The sequence below is a fragment of the Ranitomeya imitator genome, chromosome 6 (assembly GCF_032444005.1).
Source record: "Ranitomeya imitator isolate aRanImi1 chromosome 6, aRanImi1.pri, whole genome shotgun sequence".
Classification (NCBI taxonomy): Eukaryota; Metazoa; Chordata; class Amphibia; order Anura; family Dendrobatidae; genus Ranitomeya; species Ranitomeya imitator.
In genome coordinates, this window is record NC_091287.1 from 120,119,882 (window position 1) to 120,143,867 (window position 23,986).

At 42.5% G+C, this 23,986-nt stretch overlaps 1 protein-coding gene across 2 annotated transcripts in view; it reads left to right on the top strand.

Moving 5' to 3' along the window:
- CNOT10 (CCR4-NOT transcription complex subunit 10) overlaps positions 1-23,986 on the top strand; it is a 147,181-nt gene that overhangs the window by 88,600 nt on the left and 34,595 nt on the right. For both annotated transcript variants that reach the window (XM_069730030.1, XM_069730029.1), the window contains one exon: positions 20,777-20,890. In XM_069730030.1, the coding sequence (XP_069586131.1) occupies positions 20,777-20,890 (114 nt within the window). The remainder of the gene's footprint in view (positions 1-20,776; positions 20,891-23,986) is intronic.

A 23,986-nucleotide genomic window follows, 5' to 3' on the forward strand; every position in this document is an offset into this window, starting at 1 on the left:
TAAGTAATGTAATAGATAAACCATTATTTCTTATTTTTAGTGACTCTATAGCGACAGGGTCTGTTCTGCAGGATTGGCGCATAGCAAATGTGGTGCCAATATTCAAAAAGGGCTCTAAAAGTGAACCTGGAAATTATAGGCCAGTAAGTCTAACCTCTATTGTTGGTAAAATATTTGAAGGGTTTCTGAGGGATGTTATTCTGGATTATCTCAATGAGAATAACTGTTTAACTCCATATCAGCATGGGTTGATGAGAAATCGCTCCTGTCAAACCAATCTAATCAGTTTTTATGAAGAGGTAAGCTATAGGCTGGACCACGGTGAGTCATTGGACGTGGTATATCTCGATTTTTCCAAAGCGTTTGATACCGTGCCGCACAAGAGGTTGGTACACAAAATGAGAATGCTTGGTCTGGGGGAAATTGTGTGTAAATGGGTTAGTAACTGGCTTAGTGATAGAAAGCAGAGGGTGGTTATAAATGGTATAGTCTCTAACTGGGTCACTGTGACCAGTGGGGTACCGCAGGGGTCAGTATTGGGACCTGTTCTCTTCAACATATTCATTAATGATCTGATAGAAGGTTTACACAGTAAAATATCGATATTAGCAGATGATACAAAACTATGTAAAGCAGTTAATACAAGAGAAGATAGTATTCTGCTACAGATGGATCTGGATAAGTTGGAAACTTGGGCTGAAAGGTGGCAGATGAGGTTTAACAATGATAAATGTAAGGTTATACACATGGGAAGAAGGAATCAATGTCACCATTACACACTGAATGGGAAACCACTGGGTAAATCTGACAGGGAGAAGGACTTGGGGATCCTAGTTAATGATAAACTTACCTGGAGCAGCCAGTGCCAGGCAGCAGCTGCCAAGGCAAACAGGATCATGGGGTGCATTAAAAGAGGTCTGGATACACATGATGAGAGCATTATACTGCCTCTGTACAAATCCCTAGTTAGACCGCACATGGAGTACTGTGTCCAGTTTTGGGCACCGGTGCTCAGGAAGGATATAATGGAACTAGAGAGAGTACAAAGGAGGGCAACAAAATTAATAAAGGGGATGGGAGAACTACAATACCCAGATAGATTAGCGAAATTAGGATTATTTAGTCTAGAAAAAAGACGACTGAGGGGCGATCTAATAACCATGTATAAGTATATAAGGGGACAATACAAATATCTCGCTGAGGATCTGTTTATACCAAGGAAGGTGACGGGCACAAGGGGGCATTCTTTGCGTCTGGAGGAGAGAAGGTTTTTCCACCAACATAGAAGAGGATTCTTTACTGTTAGGGCAGTGAGAATCTGGAATTGCTTGCCTGAGGAGGTGGTGATGGCGAACTCAGTCGAGGGGTTCAAGAGAGGCCTGGATGTCTTCCTGGAGCAGAACAATATTGTATCATACAATTATGTTCTGTAGAAGGACGTAGATCTGGGGATTTATTATGATGGAATATAGGCTGAACTGGATGGACAAATGTCTTTTTTCGGCCTTACTAACTATGTTACTATGTTACTATTGTGATTCCTTACCTTTATAAATTCTGTGCTTGCTGTGAGTCGTATGTTCAGATGCTATAATCAAGTCCTGGTCTAATTTGTACAGCTTGTGCAGATATAGTTTATTATAATGTGAAGTTGGGCAAATTGCGGCCCGCAGCCCACATCCGTCCCGCCGGTTGCTCCTTTCTAGCCTCAGACCGATACAGCTGAAGGGCTGGAAACTGACCCATTGACCGCACCAAGTTCTGTTGACCCATTCCTTGTAAAAAAAAAAAAAAAAAAAGAAATCATGCTCAAGTTAATTGGAATTCTGTTTTATACAAAGACCTAGTAGGGATTCCACATAGGTGCCTGAGTACTGTTTCATACAAAGGATTTTTTATGTGTTAACTAAGAATGAGAAGAATGAGAGCTGCTCTACTGCACCCAGCAGCAGCCACCACATATTGATTGGAGCTGCTCTGCTGCACCCAGCAGCAGCCACCACATATTGAATGGAGCTGCGCTCTACAGCAGCCACCACATATTGAATGGAGCTGCGCTCTACAGCAGCCACCACATATTGAATGGAGCTGCGCTCTACAGCAGCCACCACATATTGAATGGAGCTGCGCTCTACAGCAGCCACCACATATTGAATGGAGCTGCGCTCTACAGCAGCCACCACATATTGAATGGAGCTGCGCTCTGCAGCAGCCACCACATATTGAATGGAGCTGCGCTCTACAGCAGCCACCACATATTGAATGGAGCGGTACCTGGCTGCAGCCACCACATAGAGTATGGAACTTCACTCTACAGCAGCCACCATATATTGAATGAAGCTGCACTCTGCAGCACCTTGCAGAAGTCACCACATTTTGAATGGAGCTGCGCTCTGCAGCAGCCACCACATATTGAATGGAGCTGCGCTCTGCAGCAGCCACCACATATTGAATGGAGCTGCGCTCTACAGCAGCCACCACATATTGAATGGAGCTGCGCTCTACAGCAGCCACCACATATTGAATGGAGCTGCGCTCTGCAGCAGCCACCACATATTGAATGGAGCTGCGCTCTGCAGCAGCCACCACATATTGAATGGAGCTGCGCTCTGCAGCAGCCACCACATATTGAATGGAGCTGCTCTGCTGCACCCAGCAGCAGCCACCACATATTGAATGGAGCTGCTCTGCTGCACTCAGGAGCAGCCACCACATATTAAATGGAGCTGCTCTGCTGCACCCAGGAGCAGCCACCACATATTGAATGGAGCGGTACCTGGCTGCAGCCACCACATAGAGTATGGAACTTCACTCTACAGCAGCCACCATATATTGAATGAAGCTGCACTCTGCAGCACCTTGCAGAAGTCACCACATTTTGAATGGAGCTGCGCTCTGCAGCAGCCACCACATATTGAATGGAGCTGCGCTCTGCAGCAGCCACCACATATTGAATGGAGCTGCGCTCTACAGCAGCCACCACATATTGAATGGAGCTGCGCTCTACAGCAGCCACCACATATTGAATGGAGCTGCGCTCTGCAGCAACCACCACATATTGAATGGAGCTGCGCTCTGCAGCAGCCACCACATATTGAATGGAGCTGCGCTCTGCAGCAGCCACCACATATTGAATGGAGCTGCGCTCTGCAGCAGCCACCACATATTGAATGGAGCTGCGCTCTGCAGCAGCCACCACATATTGAATGGAGCTGCTCTGCTGCACCCAGCAGCAGCCACCACATATTGAATGGAGCTGCTCTGCTGCACTCAGGAGCAGCCACCACATATTAAATGGAGCTGCTCTGCTGCACCCAGGAGCAGCCACCACATATTGAATGGAGCGGTACCTGGCTGCAGCCACCACATAGAGTATGGAACTTCACTCTACAACAGCCACCACATATTGAATGGAACTGTGCTCTGCTACACCCTGCAGAAGTCACCACATATTGAATGGAGCTGCGCTCTGCAGCAGCCACCACATATTGAATGGAGCTGCGCTCTGCAGCAGCCACCACATATTGAATGGAGCTGCGCTCTGCAGCAACCACCACATATTGAATGGAGCTGCGCTCTGCAGCAGCCACCACATATTGAATGGAGCTGCGCTCTGCAGCAGCCACCACATATTGAATGGAGCTGCGCTCTGCAGCAGCCACCACATATTGAATGGAGCTGCGCTCTGCAGCAGCCACCACATATTGAATGGAGCTGCGCTCTGCAGCAGCCACCACATATTGAATGGAGCTGCGCTCTGCAGCAGCCACCACATATTGAATGGAGCTGCGCTCTGCAGCAGCCACCACATATTGAATGGAGCTGCGCTCTGCAGCAGCCACCACATATTGAATGGAGCTGCTCTGCTGCACCCAGCAGCAGCCACCACATATTGAATGGAGCTGCTCTGCTGCACTCAGGAGCAGCCACCACATATTAAATGGAGCTGCGCTCTGCAGCTTTGTTCAGTGTTTACCTCCTGCAGTCGCCGCTTCTACCGTCTGATTGGTGAGTGTGTCCAGCCTCGGATTCCCACCAATGTCATATTGATAGCCTATCCTACGGATATCCTATTAACCTTTTGCAGCTTGCCCATGAGAATACTTGTTATGGATCTATTTTCTAGTACCTCTCTTTTTATATAAGTGGCTTTAGTATATGCACGGTTTGATCCATCCTTTCGTGCCTTTGAAATTGTAATATTTTTGTAGATCTGCCATTAGGTAATGTGTTTGTACTCTAGATGCCTCCGCACTCTTAGCGGGACAGAATAATTGACCTGTCTGTGCAGGGCGGCTGCGGCGTGGGCTGTTGTTACAGTGGGGGTTACTATGTGCACACTGAACGTGACCCGGGATGCCGTGGATTTACTGGTGTGTCCCTCCATCGCCGCACCATTACAGTATGGTGCCTGTGGGGCCCTGGTGCAGCAGAAGGAAGTATTCCCACATGGATGGTCCCCGCCTCAGTAGCTGCAGAGCTTTTTCATTCCTCTTGGGCAACGGTTCAATAAGTCTGTGCATCACCTGGCTGCACTTTGAGATTCCATACGTTTCCAAGTGTGAGAACAAGCAAGTCTTGTTTGAATAGGTCATGACCAAGTGATCTGATCATGGCAGCCATGGGGCGATGAAGGGGGAATATTTTGTTAGTAAGTGGAAGTTCAGTGTAATCCTTTTCTTGCCTGGGAGGCCCCTGGTGCTGCAGATTTATGCAGAAAGCTGTAGGCTCCTGTTGGGGAAATTGCTCTTCCATGGATAGAAGTTCTCGTCTCTGGCTTTGAGAAGATCAGCCCTCTGCTTTGTTACACCGATGCATGTCCAGATGTTTACAACATCACAAAGCTGATTAAAATAATATCACATGAACTCACTTTGTTGTAAAGGTAAAATAAATATTTTATTAATGATAAATTTATTATGCACACTTTATGTAAAGGAGTTAAGGGTTTCCTGGCCTGTAATAAGCAGCCAATGCTGCCTGCTTTACGCCTAAATCTAGAAGTACCAGTGCACATTGCTGTCACAGGTACCTGCTAGGTCAGGGGTGAGGTACATGTCGCCCTTGGGTGCTCAGACTGCGGCCCCTAGCCCTCGTCCTCCACCCCTGTACTATGTGCTGGCCACTGCCTGCAAAGCTTGTATATGTGTTGTGTTGCCTATATTGACTTCATTAAGAGACCTGTAAATCAATACGCAATGAGCGCCCCCTGGTGGCAGCAAACATTTTATATTGTACCAATGGAAGAAACTTAGACATATTTTGAAGCAGAGCAGCAAAGTTTTTGATGAATGTACAATATGAGAATCCTATTCCCCTTTAATTATAATTTTAATGAATAATTATTTGTCAGCTAGAATTTATGTAGCAACCAACATATTCTGCAGCAATTACAGTCCCCACTATGGTGGGTGTTTCATCGAATTTTCTAAGCTTATTTATCAGCTCCTCTTACTGCTTGTATTTCATTCCTCCACTTGTGTATCCAGATGTCATTCGTGCTCCATTGCCTTATTGGTCAGATCCTCAAAGGCAATCAGTCACCAGGTTTTTATGAACATCGCCCCCCCCCCCCCCTCCCCCATCTGTGGACAAGATGATGTAGGGGAAGAAACCCTGATTCCTGTAATGTCACTTACTGGGATGGGATGCTTGTTACAGTTTTTATAAAATTGCTGTTTTCTATAATGCAGATCCACCCGTTCTCTGGATGCTGAGCCCTGTATAACCCCGCCCACAGTGCTGATTGGCAGCTTTGTGTGTACACTGTGCATAGGCAGAAAGCTGCCAATCACTGGTAAATGGCAGGGTTATATAGAGTGCATGAATATGGAGGACTACATGGAAGAAAGTTTATTCAAATTGAAAATTGGCTGATTAAAACAATGATTTTATGAAAACTACAGCGTCCAGTAAGTGACACATTGCTGGAATCAGGGTCTCTATCTCTACATCATGCTTCTCTTAGACTAGGTGGCAAAAACCTGCTGACACATTAACTTAAACCTATTAACAACGCAGCTAGGTTTAGTGATTAAGCTTGTTTTTTTATTATTATTTTATTTCCTTCTCCTGCCAAGAGCCATTATCTTTTTATTTTTATTATTTTTCACTTATTTTTTACCACTTAGCTATATGAGTTTGTTTTCTGTGGAACTAGTTTTTTTTTTTTTTAGTGACAACATTAATGCAATAAAGCGTGTAATATACTGAAAAAACAACATGTTGCAGTACACACTATGAATGGCTGTCTTCTATGAAGCCTATGGCTGTGCTTCCGAGGCACGATGGCAGCAGCTGTTACTCATGGCCACCCTGCAAACCCATCGTGGGAGGCCCTATGGGCGCCTGAGCTGTCGCCCCTCTGGGATTGGGCACTTTAGTGCCAAGCGATTGTGGGTGACAGGTGCTTAAACAGAAGTGATCCCTGCCGGCGGGTGCTGGCTGTACAGTATGTCCGGCACTTGCCGTGGTGGACCAGGCCCGATCATACACTTGCGCCCTCCCAATAACATATTCTCGTTTCCTTTTGAAGGGGATGTGTCACCAGAAAATTACTTAAATCTGTTTTGTATGTTATCCCTTTAATGACAGCCAATACGTCTTTTCACTGACCTGAGATATAAGAGAATAGCCTCCCCATACAGGTGACAATCCAGCAGCTGTTGGCTGTACACTATAGCTGTCAACTTGCTGCATTGGCCACGATCAGAGTTTGCACCGTCCATATCTGTTTAACCCCTTAGATGCTGCTGTCAATAGTGACTACATCATATAAATGGTTAACAGAGTGTGGGGGCTTCCTCTTTATCCCAATTATTGCCCTGAGATCATGATTTTGTGGTCCTGATGTTTGCCATGGCAATTCATGACCAAATAGCGGCCTTAGTCTGACGGCTGTAGTAATCTGTTCAGGAGTTAGCGGCATTTAGGTGGTAAAAATACACATTTTCATTTTTGTCATGCTACTTTGCATTAATTCCGGAAAAGCAACTGAATGGTTAATAAACTACCTGACAGCAGTTTTCAATATGTCAGGGGGTATCAATTTGGGGGATAGGCCTCTAAAAGCACTTCAAACCTGGATAAGTCCCTAAAAAAATAAATTTTGTAAATTTCCTTGAAAAGATGAAAAATTACTGCTACATTTGTAAACCTCCTAAAATGCTAGCGAAATGAAATAACATTTTACAAATGGTGCTGATGTAAAGCAGACATGTGGGAAATGTTATTTATTACTGTGTTGCTGTGGTATAACTATCTGGATTAAAGGGATAATCATTCAAAGTTTGAAAATTGCTAATTTTTTAACATTTTTCTCAAATTTCTAATATTTTTTATAAATAAACACAAAACATATCAACCTAACTTTACCATTATCATAAAGTATAATGTGTCACGAAAAAACATTCTCAAAATCTGTGGGATTTGTTGAAGCGTTCCAGAGTTATTACCACACTAGATGATGGCCCGATTCGAACGCATCGGGTATTCTAGAATATGTATGTCCATGTAGTATATTGCCCAGTCACGTTGTAGATTGTCCAGCCACGTAGTATATTGTCCAGCCACGTAGTAGATTGCCCACTTACATTGTATATTGCCCAGTGACATAGTATACAGCACAGAGCCACGTAGTATATTGCACAGCCCATGTAGTATATTTCTCAGCCACGTATGACACAGGTTAAAAAAAATAAAAAATAAACATATACTCACCTTCCGCAGGTGCGTTGTAGCACTGTCGCCTGTGTGGGGTGCATGCGGCATATTCCGGTCCCAGGGTGTGCTGACGTCGCGGTCACGTGACCGTGACGTCATGGCAGGTCCTTCTGTCAGACCATCCGTGCGACCGGAACGTGCCGGTTGCATCGCGAGGAGCGGGAAAGGCGGCGTAGGTGAGTATATAATCTTTTTTTTATTATTATTATTTTTAACATTCGATGTTTTTATTATTGGCGCTGCATAGGCTGCGTCAATAGTAAAAAAAACTTGGTCACACAGGGTTAATAGCAGCGGTAGCGGACAGCATTACACCGCGGCATAACGCGGTCCGTTACCGCTGCCATGCGGGCGCCGGGCAGTGAGTGGGGGGGGGGGAGTAAGGAGCGGCCATTTTCTTCCGGACTGTGCGCGTCGCTGATTGGTCGCAGGAGCCATGACAGGCAGCTGCCGAGACCAATCAGCGAACGAATAACCGTTACAGACAGACAGACAGACAGACATAAGGACAGACGGAAGTGACCCTTAGACAATTATATAGTAGATAAAGTGACACTGGTCAGATTTAAAAACTTGGCTCCGTCACTAAGGGGTTAAATGTATTTTTTGCTACATTTTTCTAATGTGTGTGTGTGTGTATATATATATATATATATATATATATATATATATATATATATATATATATATATATATATATATATATATATATAATCATTACTTCCTGTACATTGCATGGACGTAAAAGGGGGCCGTTGACCATAAAAGCCTGTTTTCCACAATTGGTCATTTCCCGATGACCTGTCTCTTGCTGTATTGTAGAAGCCGTGCTGGTAATCTGGCTCTGTGTGATCGCAGGCTCATTGCTTTGTTTGCCGGCCACAGTCCCATGTAACCTAGCAGCACTGCGTAATACACACTGCGTTCCCTCTCTGGCATGTCAGCAGGGGTAAAGCTGACGAACATTCAAAGGATTTTCCCTTTTGATACCTCAAGTGGATTTTTTTCCCCCCTTGTGATCCACTTTTCTTCATCCTCCCCTTCCTCTATTAACCCTTCTTACCCTCTGCTAGATTGGGAAGAAAATGGGATTCCGGAGAAATGTGCGTAAACGACCGCCGTCAATTCAGATTCAAATCAGCATCCACAATACATTTTTCATCCAGTCGTGAACTTTTCTTCCAGCCTCCTGCCTGAAATCTTTCCGGAAGCCTTATCAATCCCCTTTCCCTCCAACATGGAATTAATACTTATTTGCATCATCAAACACATGCCGGACTCTGCCGTGCGCTCTTTCCTTACTGGCTCATACATTTTCAGTGACTGATATTTCCCAAGTCCGGCTTTTTCCACATGGATAGCTCTAATTCAGGGGCCCAGAAGACATGTAATAGACTCTCGTTTCATATGGTGACGCTAATCGTGTGCCCTGTGATTCTAGGGCCTTGTCTAGGATTGATCTGCTGCTGCGTGTCACTGGTTCTGCCATAGAAGCTGCGGTACACGGGAGATCAGAGGAAGGATACTTTTATTATAATTATTACTTATATTGTAGGCCGGTCGGATGTAAGAAATGTATTTCTCTTAGATTTCGATATTCCATATACCGTAATTGAGTGATTATAACTGTATGCAATGATTTACGCTTTACCTCTTCACTTACAATGAAAAAGCTTAAATGCCTGCCACTCCACACATTTTAATTTTTTTCCCGATTGATAATGGAAACATGATTAACATGAGATTTATTCAGCAACACCAAAGGTGTAGTTGCATATACCATGTTTCTGTGTTTCCTAGTAAGAATTTCTTTCCAAGGACTTTACAAAGGAAATTTCATTATGTGTAAAGGAAAGGCCATATAATCATTACAATAAGAAAAGGTTCTTTACAGTCCGTGTACACTAGCCAGGCGGCGTCAGTCAAAGCACATCAGATACTGGTTTATTGTTTAGCAGTCACTTAGTCGCTGGTTTACACAGACAAACCGTGCTTCAGAGGCGCCCTGGACAGTCAATAATAGATCACTCCGTCTCGGCAGCACAGGTGCTGTTTACACAAGATGATGTGCTGTAAAGAATGTCAGCATATAAGAATAGGCTAGATCATTATTAGTGATGAGCAAACATGCTCGAATAAGGTGTTATCCAATCATACTCGGGTGCTAACACAGTGTCTTCCACATTCTCGAAAAATATATTCGAGTTCCTGTGCCTGCATGTCTCGTGGCTGTTAGACAGATGCAACACATGAAGGGATTGTCTAACAAACAAGCAATCCCTGCATGTGTTGCAGCTATTCAACAGCCTCGAGACATGCAGGTGCGCGGACTCTAACATATTTTTCGAGCATGTCGAAGACACTCGGTTTACACTCAAACATGCTCGGATAACACCTTATCCAGGCTCCTTCGCTCATCACCTTTGAAACTGAAAGGGAGAAGATACAGGTTAGATAAATATTAGAAAAAACTTTTTGACAGTAAGGGTGATCAGTGGGTCAGGCTGCCTTCAATGGAAGTCTTCAAACAGAGGCTGGACAGACATCTGTCTGAGAAGGTTAACCGAGTCCTGCATGGTGCAGGGGGTTGCCACAATGACCCTGGAGGATCCTCCCAACTCCAACATTCTATGATTCTATGATTACTAATCATTACTGCCAAATGGCGTTGAGATTATAATTATTCAAGAAATGCATAATAGTTTGTACTTGATGGACCAGTCTCTTATTTCATCCTATGCAACCTGTGGCCTCTAAGATAGGAAAGATGCCTTATGAAAATCTAAACTTTTTTTTTTATTCTCATACCTAATGTGTTACAAATCTGATCTGAAAAGGAATGGCTTAAAATGACAGAGTAATAAACTCTTGTGAAAATTTTATCTTCCAGTCTGTCCCCAATGAACACCTGAAATTCTGGTTATTTAGGTGTTGATGGGGTATACAGTGGGTTGGAAAGTATTCAGACTCATTTACATTTTTCACTTTGTTTCATTGCAGCCATTTGGTAAATTAAAAAAGTGAATTATTTTTTCTCATTAATGTACACTCTGCACCCCATCTTGACTGAAAACCCCCCAGAAATGTAGACATTTTTGCAAATTTTATTAAAAAAGGAAAAAATTGATATATCACATGGTCATAAGTATTCAGACCTTTTACTCACACACTCGTATTTGTCACATGCTATCCATTTCCTTGTGATCCTTCTTGAGATGGTTCTACTCCTTCACTGGAGTCCAGCTGTGTTTAAACTGATAGGACTTGATTTGGAAAGGCGCACACCTGTCTATATAAGACCTCACAGCTCACAGTGCATGTCAAACCAAATGAGAATCATGAGGTCAAAGGAACTGGCCAAGGAGCTCAGAGACAGAATTGTGGCAAGGCACAGATCTGGCCAAGATTACAACAGAATTTCTGCAGTACTCGAGGTTCCTAAGAGCACAGTGGCCTCCATAATCCTTAAATGGAAGAAGTTTGGGACCACCAGAAGTCTTCCTAGACCCGGCCATCCAGACAAACTGAGCAATCATGGGAGAAGAGCCTTGGTGAGAGAGGTAAAGAAGAACCCCAAGATCACTGTGGCTGAGCTCCAGAGATGCAGTAGAGCGATGGAAGAAAGTTCCACAAAGTCAACTATCACTGCAGCCCTCCACCAGTCAGGCCTTTATGGCTGAGAGGCCCGACAGAAGCCTCTCCTCAGTGCAAGACATATGAAAGCTCGCATAGAGTTTGCTAAAACAAATACACAAAAGACTCCCAGACTATGAGAAATAAGATTCTCTGGTCTGATGAGACGATGACAGACCTTTTTGGTGATAAATCTAAGCGGTATGTGTGGAGAAAACCAGGCACTGTTCATCACATGCCCAATACAATCCCAACAGTGAAACGTGGTAGCATCATGCTATGGGTTTTTTTTTCAGCTGCAGGGTGACTGGTTGCCATTGAAAGAAATATGAATCCGGCCAAGTACAGAGATATCCTGGATGAAAACCTCTTCCAGAGTGCTCTGGACCTCAGACTTGGCAGAAGGTTCACCTTCCAACAAGACAATGACCCTAAGCACACAGCTAAAATAACAAAGGAGTGGTTTCAGAACAACTCTGTGACCATTGTTGACTGGCCCAGCCAGAGCCCTGACCTAAACCCGATTGAGCATCTCTGGAGAGACCTGAAAATGACTGTCTACCAACGTTCACCATCCAACCTGACGGAAATGGAGAGGATCTGCAAGGAAAATGGCAGAGGATCCTCAAATCCAGGTGTGAAAAACCTTGTTGCATCATTCCCAAGAAGACTCATGGCTGTACTAGCTCAAAAGGTGTTTCTACTGAATACTGAGCAAAGAGTCTGAATACTTATGACCATGTGATATTTCAGTTTTTCTTTTTTAATAAATTTTCAAAAATTTCTACATTTGTTTTTCAGTCAGGATGGGGTGCAGAGTGTACATTAATGAGAAATGAACTTTTTTGAATTTATCAAATGGCTGCAATGAAGCAAAGAGTGAAAAATGTAAAGGGTCTGAATACTTTCCGTACCCACTGTATAACCATTTTGTATTAGTACTTCAATGCTTGTTTTTATTTTATTTATTTTTTCCAATGCATATAGTTCTATACGAAAATGTGTCACTATCTGCAGTGTCCTTGCCACCAGATTAATAAGTCATATGCAGTCATAAGATGGGCACTAAGGGCATTGGCAGAACTTTTTTATTTTTAATTTAGGGTGGTTTCACATTTGCGTTTTTTTTTTTTTTGCGTTTTTGCGGTAAAAAACGCATGCGTTTTTTTTCCCCTATATTTAACATTAAAAACGCTTGCGTTTTTGTATGCGTTTTGATGCGTTTTTGCAACACATGCGTTTTTTTCTGCATGCGTTGTGTTGCAGAAATGCAACATGTAGTATTTTTAGGAGCTTCTTTTTTTTTGCCGCAAAAAAACGCATGCGTTTTTTTGCGGCAAAAAATGCATTGCTGTCTATGTAAACGCATGCGTTTTTAGCCACATGCGTTTGCATGCTGTGATCTGCTTTACGGCCGGCGCTGACAGTCAGTGCAGGGAAGCTGACGGCAGGGGACATGACAGACATCAGAATATATGTAGTGTTTTTTTTTTTTTTTTACTTTTACAATGGTAACCAGGGTAAATATCGGGTTACTAAGCGCGGCCCCCGAGCTTAGTAACCTGATATTTACCCTGGTTACAAGTGAATACATAGCACATACAGCTCTGGCAAACATTGAGAGACCACCACATCAAATCCCTGTCATGGGCAGCCCAAACTCCAGACCTGAACCCCATTGAAAACCTTTGGAATGTGATCAAGAGGATGATGGATAGTCACAAGCCATCAAACAAAGAAGAACTGCTTACATTTTTGTACCAAGATTAGTGTGAAAGACTGGTGGAAAGCATGCCAAGACGCATGAAAGCTGTGATTAAAAATCATGGTTATTCCACAAAATATTGATTTCTGAACTCTTCCTGAGTTAAAACATTAGTATTGTTGTTTGTAAATGATTATGAACTTGTTTTCTTTGCATTATTTGAGATCTGAAAGCAATGTTTTGGGTTTTTTTTTCACCATTTCTCCATTTCAGAAAAAAAATACAAAATGTATTGCTTGGAAATTCAGAGACATGCTGTCAAAAGTTTCTAGAATGAAAGAACAATTTACATGTTACTCAAAAATATACCTATAAAGAGAACAATCAGACAAACTGAACATTTGTGGTCTCTTAATTTTTGCCAGAGCTGTATATATGGGATTTTTGTGATACAGAATAAGGTGCTTTGTTTTTAGGACTGACAATGAAAAGTTCTAGGCAGTCGAGGAAGCGCAAGGTTTAGGATGAAGCGATTTGTCAGTGTTGCTTGTGCTTCGTGGTCTTCTGCTCCAGAAATCTGTCTCACTTGGTTAAGCAAACACTTAACTGATCTGACATTTCATCTTGGAAATGCTGTTACATAGAATTAGCGGCAGTCTTTCTGTGACACGTGGCACAGTTCTCTCATGAAGAGTTTTCTGTACATCTGTGTGGTCCTAGAAAAGCGGACTGGTGGGCAAACGTTACGTTCTAAAACTAAACGTTATATTTTGCTGGATGCATTGGCAGATGGTCCAGACTCCGGGTGCTGGGAGTTGCTGTAGAGCAGATATGCCCCGCTTAGGTGGTTCCTGTAGGTCCACATCTTAGAAGCCACAATGGCAGTTATTCCTCAGGACCTGTAGCACATGTAGGGCCGGTAGTGTTGCCGCGGTCGTCTCCTTCACAGCTCGTACTGGAATGAACTCTCTTCATTACTGAAAAGCTTTTGTGTGTGTACAGATTGGATGTGACATCTGGGAAGGGACACAACGGTATTTGCACGAATGGGCTTCAGGACCTGTTTTGCAGCATAATTAAAGTGTGTGCCTCCTGGGAATACAGGAATAAAGACGCCCCAGGCCTTGCCATGAAATATATGACTTACTGCTAGACCAAGAGTGGGCTTGACAGTTACCAGAAGATTGCTGCTGTAATAGCCCACCTACCTTCAGGAGAGTCATGTTCAGTGTTCTCACGACTCTCCTGGCCAGCTCCACGTGAAGCCTACAAAACATGATCCCCATAGCTTCCTAAAAGCCACCTCCACAGCCTCATATTTCATCCAAAGCCTTGTTTCTTTCCTACAAAGGAAAGTGCTACTCTGGAAGAAGAAAAAAAATGCATCCATGCATTTGTACTACCCATCACTACTGTATTTATACTTCTTTTTTTTATAAAAGCGTTAATGTGCAAAATGTGAACTTGCGTCTTCACCTGTGGGACCTTTGAGGCAAATGTTCTAATAATTTAATTGAGATTAGCATAATTAAAAAAACCATCCCAGCTGTATACTGCAATGAGGTTTTTAAGAGAATGAGGTATACCTGCAGATATAGTGTTAATTGGCATAGTGAGCAGTGACTGTAACAGCCCCCTGCACCGCCCTGATGACTGGAAGAGAGCGGCTGAAGCGAGAATAAAAATGCATTTTCTTCCTTCAGCCGCTGCATCAGTAAAGCAGCCAGACATGATGTACAACTTTTTTGCTACAGATTACCACTATATCTGTAGTTAAATAGCGTTTTTGGAGGTGACTACGGTAGTTACTTTTTAAGAAAATTTTTTCATTCTAAGCTTTTCCAAAATTGCTACATTCAAACCCATTGTAGGATAACGTTTTGAAAGAATTAATTTGAGTGCTACTGTCCCCTTAAAGGGTAATCTAGGCATATTATACCGATGACCCATTCACAGGACAGGTAATCAATACCAGAACGGCTGGGGGTCTGACACCCGCCAGGCCCACCAATGAGCTGTTATTAACAAAGGCCGGATGTAAATATTGAATGGAGCTGAACAGCACAACCAAAAACTGTAGCTCAGCGGCACTTCTCGTAAATAGGGAGCGGCAAGAACACACTGTCCTCTTCGGCTCCATTCATTGTTTACATCCGGACACTGCCATAGCTAGTGACAGCTGATCTATGGGGGTGCCGGACCCCCACTGATCTGATTGATGACGTGTCCAAACGATAGGTCATCAATATTATATGCCCAGACAACCCCTGCCAAAGCATTCAACTATGCAGCTTTAGGCGGTCGCGTGCTGTAAAGTGCTACATGCCCTGCTCTGAGCATTCGGGGAACACATTGGCGCTTTTTACAGACTACCGTAGAAGGTAATAACACAGCACATGTTAGTTATGTCACTTTAAGATTAGTGCTGCTTTCAATCTCACACTTCCAAAATATTCTCAAATATTGAGTATTTGTAAGGATCACACATACTTTTCAAGGGTGTGATTGGCTTAACCATCTTTCGGTCTGGACATGGCATTGAAATTATTTTGTCTTGTTTGCTATCTTTGTTACTGTCTAAAGCTAATACTGGGAAACCTTCAAGAAGCTTCATTTTTTCCATTTTTGTTTTATGCTGTTTGCGTTCATGTAAACTGCGTTTTGTTTTTGATTTTGGCTTTCTTTTTTTTTTCCTTTATTTTTGTTTCTCAAAATAAGAAAGCTGCACATAAAATAGAATCTGCCTTTGGAATGAATCACAGTCCTTCAATTAGTGCTGGATCCAGTAAATGAAGGGCTGCTTGTTGGGCGAGTCCAGTGCAGAAGTCACTGGCTTAACTTAATATGCTCATATCCTGTTATGTGATTGTTTGAAGGGGGTAAATGTGTGGCTCGGATTTCCTTGCAGGAATGTTTTCTGTGTGATCCAGGAAGAGGACGTGGTAAATCTCAGGTCTTATCACCTTGGGCTCTGCACAAGGCATTTGTTTCTCACATGTTCCTAAGTCAGCAGTGCGCTCACAAAACAATTTATTTATTAGGTGCCAACATGCGCCACAGCAGAGCATTGTGGGGGCACCGGACAAGCATGTGGGATGTATAAATGTACAATGTGGAGTTGTGTGGGGTGGACCAAAAAATCCTTCACATAGAAGTCACATTTAATATGTTAGTGGAAGAGTAGTCATGTACATAGGTTGTTAGTGGTGAGTAATCCTCCAGAACATATCGCTGGAGGACCTCTGAAATGTTTCCTTTACTTTGGCAAGGGAGGCCGCTCAGTTTGGTTACTCGTCAGCTTCCTGCAGACCACAGATTGACACTAGATTTCATTAGTGAAGAGTCGCTAAATGATCGGGGAATTTGTTGCTGGATTATTTTATATTCCTGCCTTAAATGTGTTTGTGAGACACCATAAATCTACTTGGGAATCAATGAAGTAAAGAATCCTGAGTTCTGCTGGTCGTTTTTCTCTGGATCATGACATATATCAGGGGTGTGCAAGCTTTTATTGAGAGGACCACATTGAAGATTTGCAGTACCCTGGTCTAACTTCTTTATCAGCAGTCAATGACCGCTGGACCGGAGCCCTGTGAACCTTCCTTCTCCTACCGGTCACCACTTATGATTAGTAGGCGCAGAATGACATCATGCCACAATGTGATGACATCATCCCCGGCCTAATAACCAGAGGAGGTGCTGAGAAGGTCAGCTGATAGGAGGAGGTTCTTGTAGCTTTGTTCTGGTGGTCACAGATTACCAAAGTGGCAAATGGACCAAGGTTCTGTGAATTTTTTTTAGCTCAATTCTAGTAATCAGTGGTGTTATCATGAGACGATTCTCTTATGAAAAGTGTATATCTAAAATAATGTCTGATTGGTGTAGCTCCCATTTTTAGGACTTCCATCTATTGAGACAGTGCTGATCATCTTCTCCCCGATTCAGTACTCTCGAAAGGAGAACAAGCACATTTCTCTGCCATTGTCATCGGTGTTGTGATAACAGCTTGAGAGAAAAGACGACTCATGGTTCTGTGCTTCTCTTACCGAGATTAAGATGAAAGATCCCTGATTCAGTAATATAAAGAATCAATTTTTATTCCTCAACACGTTTCCATGCTTGACTGGCTTTTTTCTCAAGTGTAAAAACCAACTGTACCAGCGTTTCTCAAGCCCCATAAACTACAACGCAGAGGTCCAAACGGGTTGTGACAGAGATGTCACACTCAAATACACGAGAGACCAAATTAAGAAGCTTGAACGTCTTCGGCCAACCTTGATATTTATTGAAGCAATGCAATTGTAGAAATTTCCCTTATCAAATATTCGATGCATCTTTTCATCAGGTCCAGATGTTTACCATGGCACACTGAGGTCATGTGGTGATAAGCTGGGTCTCACAGGCACAGTTACTGAGTCATGGACAGTCTCAAGCAGTGCAGTGTATGAGACCAGTGATCAAACTGAGAATTATACGTCACACAATGAGATTAACATAAATGTAAAAAAAAAAGCAGACACGTATCACTAAAATCCATTACGCCACAGAAAACGCACCGTTTGCGATAAAGCAAAAATAAACCAAAAAAAGTACACATAATTGGTACCCGCTTAATAAAACTGGCCCGTTATTTATTTCATATGGCAAACACCGTAAAAAAAAATAGTAACTAAAAATACCGGCAAATTTTTTTAAAAAATTTCCATCATACTGACTCACAAAAAAAGGGATTAAAGTCGTATGTAAAAAAAAAATAAAAAAAAAATGTATAAATGAAAACTCCAAACCCTCCCACAAAAAACAAGCCCTATAATGGCTCATTTGGCAAAAAAAAAAAGTTACAGCTCTCAGAATATGGCCATGCAAAAACAAGTTCATTTTTATAAACTATTGTTTTTAGTGTGTATTAAAAAAAAAATAGCAAAACATAAAACAAACACCTCATCTGGTATCGCTATAACCACACCGACCAGGAGAATAGATCCGCTGTATCACTTATACCGCATGGTGAACCGCACAAAAATAAGAGTAAATTCCATGTAGATTTCTCTGTGTAAATTCCCCAAACCTGCGATTCAGACAAACCCCCTGATAGACCACTAACTTATGAGGCAGATGGAGTCACTTTAACCCCTTCAAGACGAGCCCTTTTTCATTTATGCATTTGTTTTTCGCTCCCCTTCTTCCCAGAGCCATAACTTTTTAATTTTTCCATCAATATGGCCATGTTAGGGCTTGTTTTTTGCAGTACAAGTTGTACTTTTGAAAGATGTCATTGCTTTTACCATATCATGTACTCAAAAACAGGAAAAAACTGTGGTGAAATTGCAAAAAAAAAAAGTGCAATTCCACAACGTTTTTTGGATTTTTTTTTTACCATGTTCACCAAATGCTAAAACTGACCTGTCATTTTGATTCTCCGGGTCATTAAGAGTTCATAGACACCAAACATGCCTAGGTTATTTTTTATTCAAGTGGTGAAGAAAAAATCCAGTTAAAAAAAAAATAAAATAAAAAAAAAAAAGCATAATTTTCCGAGACCCGTAGCGTCTCCATTTTTTTGTGATCTCATGTTGGGGGAGGGCTTATTTTTTGCTCGCCGAGCTGACTTTTTTAATGATACCATTTTGGTGCAGATACAATCTTTTGATCGCCCGTTATCGCATTTTAATGCAATGTTGTCGCGCCCAAAAATCTGTAATTCTGGCGTTTTTACTTTTTTTTTCTCGTTAAGCCGTTTAGCGATCGGGTTAATTTTTTATATATATATATTGATCGGGCAATTCTGAATGCGGCAACACCAAATATGTGTATGTTTGTTTGAGTTTTTTTTTATTGCTTTATTTTGTATGGGGTGAAGGGGGTGATGTAAACTTTTTATATTAGGCGCTGCCATAACCCGATCGGCTCTGCTACATATAGGCGATGATCAGATCACCTGTAGCAGAATTGCTGACATGCTATGAGCCCCGACCACCGGGTGGTGCTCATAGCAAGCTGGCAATGACAACCATAGAGGTCTGAAGGAGACCACTGCCAACCCATCGGTGACCCGCGATCATGTGACGGGGTCACGATCGGTGGATTTCCATTGTGATTGCCGGAAGCGCATGTTTAATGCAGCTGTCAGCGTTTGACAGCAGCATTTAAGAGGTTAACAGCCGCAGGTGGATCGTGATTCCGCCCGCGGCTGTTCCGGACACGTCAGCTGTTCAAAACAGCTTACATGTGCAGGGAAAGCGCCGGAGCCACCATCAAAGGGGAAGACACAACATGCGCCGTACTAGTATGGCGCATGTCGTGAAGGGGTTAAACTAGTCTGTGTTCCGATGGTGTCCCTTCATTTTTGGCACCTTTTTAGCGCATAAGTGTGGATGACCACAGATCTGTGAATTCCTAAAAAGATGGATACCACCGGTGCAAACGCCAAACGGACTCCAAAATGTCTCCATCTGCCTCATTATGCTGGGTGGTTATGTTGGGACTTTAGTCTGAATCACATTTTTGTGTTATTTACATGGAAACCCTGATGATGTAAGTGCTCAGCGTCGAACACAAGAATGTGATCCAGCTTTATTCTGGAAGTGATAAAAAAATATTATGTACCCCAAAATGTTAAAAATAAAAACCCCATTCAGATCTGTCACTGTAAATATTGGGGTTCCCACATTACTGCTAGAACAAAGACTCTGGAAAAGCGACACGGCACCCACCGCTTCAAATAAAATCCGGTGAATTCTGTGCTCCCAAATCCAAATGCCCCCTCCTTCTGAGCCCCACTGTACCTAAAACCACAGTTGGGGGCCACATGTTTGGCATTATTGTAGTGGGGAGAGAGCACTTAACAATTTACTGGGTGCTTGTCACCAGAAGCACAAGCTGGGCGCAATGTATGGGGGTGCTACAATGTATGGGAGCCCTACACTGTATGGAGGCACAATGTATTGGCACTAAAGTGGTAGATTTGTAATGCTCCAAAAAAAATAAATAAATAAAGCACTGCATGGTTGTTACAGAATAGCCAGTACAGCCATAGATTACGGTAATTCATTTGAGAAGTGCAATTTCTACAATGGGGTCACTTTTGACTTGCAGAACCTTTGGTAAGTTTGTGCCACTACATAGAAAATGATATCTGGTATGAAACGACAGTGCTGCAGTGAAAAGTATTAGGAGAAACAGATCTGCAGCTGATTATGAATAAACAGGAGATTGCTTTCTGACTGCTGCAGACTCCAGTTAACCTGTAGGATTTTTGATATGCAAATGAGGCTGAAGAGCTATTGTAGATCTGCTGCCTCTGTCACTCCAGCTCTAGTCCCTTCACTGCGCTGCAGGCTACTGCTTGACTGACAGCCTGTATGCTGGGTAACTTCAAGCTATGCCGAGTCAAGCAATAGGCGGCACTGGGCAGAGAATAGAGCTGGAGTGACAGAGGCTTCAGATCTACAATATCTCTTCAGCCTCATTTGCATATCAATTAGATTTCTCAGTAACGGAAGAACAGACCAGCCATGTAAAGATATTGCTGGACCTGTCTTTGAAAGAGCTACATGTTCATATAAATAGTTTTGGTGAAATCCGGCTGACAATTCCCTCGATCATGATGTGTCTTACATGCTTGAACAATAATTTCTCAACTTTTTGGTGGAATCTGAATGTTTTGTTTTAATGCTTAATGTAGTTTCTTTACCGTGTCCCCTTCTCCCTCCACAGGTGTTCTGTCCTTGCCTGTAGTGCCTACGTTGCTTTGGCTCTAGGTGATAATCTTATGGCCCTAAACCATGCAGAAAAACTCCTCCAGCAGCCCAGACTCTCTGGATCTTTGAAGTAAGTTATTTTCCTGAGAGAATATATTTCACACCTGACTTTCCTAATAGGCCAATGTTCTCAGATGCATGTGGCTACCATTTCTGATAGAGAACATTGGGCTTCTGGCTATAATCTTCTGCAACTAAATAGCGTAAACCTTTGTGAAGAACAAGTACAATGGGTACAGAAAGTATTCAGACCCCTTTACATTTTTCACTCTTTGCTTTATTGCAGCCATTTGGTAAATTCAAGAAAGTTCATTTTTTTCTCATTAATGTACACTCTGCACCCTATGTTGGCTGAACAAAAAACCCAGAAATGTAGAAATTTTTACAAATTAATTAACCCCTTCATGACCCAGCCTATTTTGACCTTAAAGACCTTGCCGTTTTTTGCAATTCTGACCAGTGTCCCTTTATGAGGTAATAACTCAGGAACGCTTCAACGGATCCTAGCGGTTCTGAGATTGTTTTTTCGTGACATATTGGGCTTCATGTTAGTGGTAAATTTAGGTCAATAAATTCTGCGTTTATTTGTGATAAAAACGGAAATTTGGCGAAAATTTTGAAAATTTCGCAATTTTTACATTTTGAATTTTTATTCTGTTAAACCAGAGAGATATGTGACACAAAATAGTTAATAAATAACATTTCCCACATGTTTACTTTACATCAGCACAATTTTGGAAACAAAATTTTTTTTTGTTAGGAAGTTATAAGGGTTAAAATTTGACCAGCGATTTGTCATTTTTACAACGAAATTTACAAAACCATTTTTTTTAGGGACCACCTCACATTTGAAGTCAGTTTGAGGGGTCTATATGGCTGAAAATACCCAAAAGTGACACCATTCTAAAAACTGCACCCCTCAAGGTACTCAAAACCACATTCAAGAAGTTTATTAACCCTTCAGGTGCTTCACAGCAGCAGAAGCAACATGGAAGGAAAAAATGAACATTTAACTTTTTAGTCACAAAAATTATCTTTTAGCAACAATTTTTTTATTTTCCCAATGGTAAAAGGAGAAACTGAACCACGAAAGTTGTTGTCCAATTTGTCCTGAGTACGCTGATACCTCATATGTGGGGGTAAACCACTGTTTGGGCGCACGGCAGGGCTTGGAAGGGAAGGAGCGCCATTTGACTTTTTGAATCAAAAATTGGCTCCACTCTTTAGCGGACACCGTCACGTTTGGAGAGCTCCTGTGTGCCTAAACATTGGCGCTCCCCCACAAGTGACCCCATTTTGGAAACTAGACCCCCCAAGGAACTTATTTAGATGCCTAGTGAGCACTTTAAACCCTCAGGTGCTTCACAAATTGATCTGTAAAAATGAAAAAGTACTTTTTTTTCACAAAAAAATTCTTTTCGCCTCAATTTTTTCATTTTCACATGGGCAGTAGGGTAAAATGGATCATAAAATTTGTTGGGCAATTTCTCCCGAGTACGTCGATACCTCATATGTGGGGGTAAACCACTGTTTGGGCGCTCGGCAGGGCTCGGAAGGGAAGGCGCGCCATTTGACTTTTTGAATGGAAAATTAGCTCCAATTGTTAGCGGACACCATGTCGCGTTTGGAGAGCCCCTGTGTGCCTAAACATTGGAGCTCCCCCACAAGTGACCCCATTTTGGAAACTAGACCCCCCCAAGGAACTTATCTAGATGCATATTGAGCACTCTAAACCCCCAGGTGCTTCACAGAAGTTTATAACGCAGAGCCATGAAAATAAAAAATAATTTTTCTTTCCTCAAAAATGATTTTTTAGCCTGGAATTTCCTATTTTGCCAAGGATAATAGGAGAAATTGGACCCCAAATATTGTTGTCCTGTTTGTCCTGAGTACGCAGATACCCAATATGTGGGGGTAAACCACTGTTTGGGCGCACGGCAGGGCTCGGAAGGGATGGCACGCCATTTGGCTTTTTAAATGGAAAATTAGCTCCAATCATTAGCGGACACCATGTCACGTTTGGAGAGCCCCTGTGTGCCTAAACATTGGAGATCCCCCAGAAATGACACCATTTTGGAAACTAGACCCCCAAAGGAACTAATCTAGATGTGTGGTGAGGACTTTGAACCCCCAAGTGCTTCACAGAAGTTTATAACGCAGAGCCATGAAAAAAAAAAAAATTATTTTCTCAAAAATGATCTTTTAGCCTGCAATTTTTTATTTTCCCAAGGGTAACAGGAGAAATTTGACCTCAAAAGTTGTTGTCCAGTTTCTCCTGAGTACGCTGATACCCCATATGTGGGGGTAAATCACTGTTTGGGCACATGCCGGGGCTCGGAAGTGAAGTAGTGACGTTTTGAAATGCAGACTTTGATGGAATGCTCTGTGGGCGTCACGTTGCGTTTGCAGAGCCCCTGATGTGGCTTAACAGTAGAAACCCCCCACAAGTGACCCCATTTTGGAAACTAGACCCCCAAAGGAACTTATCTAGATGTGTGGTGAGCACTTTGAACCCCCAAGTGCTTCATAGAAGTTTATAATGCAGAGCCGTGAAAATAATAAATACGTTTTCTTTCCTCAAAAATAATTATTTAGCCCAGAATTTTTTATTTTCCCAAGGGTTACAGAAGAAACTGGACCCCAAAAGTTGTTGTCCAGTTTCTCCTGAGTACGCTGATACCCCATATGTGGGGGTAAACCACTGTTTGGGCACATGCCGAGGCTCGGAAGTGAAGTAGTGACGTTTTGAAATGCAGACTTTGATGGAATGCTCTGTGGGCGTCACGTTGCGTTTGCAGAGCCCCTGATGTGGCTTAACAGTAGAAACCCCCCACAAGTGACCGCATTTTGGAAACTAGACCCCGAAAGGAACTTATCTAGATGTGTGGTGAGCACTTTGAACCCCCAAGCGCTTCATAGAAGTTTATAATGCAGAGCCGTGAAAATAATAAATACGTTTTCTTTCCTCAAAAATAATTATTTAGCCCAGAATTTTTTATTTTCCCAAGGGTTACAGGAGAAATTGGACCCCATAAGTTGTTGTCCAGTTTCTCCTGAGTACGCTGATACCCCATGAGTGGGGGTAAACCACTGTTTGGGCACACGTCGGGGCTCAGAAGGGAAGTAGTGACTTTTGAAATGCAGACTTTGATGGAATGGTCTGCGG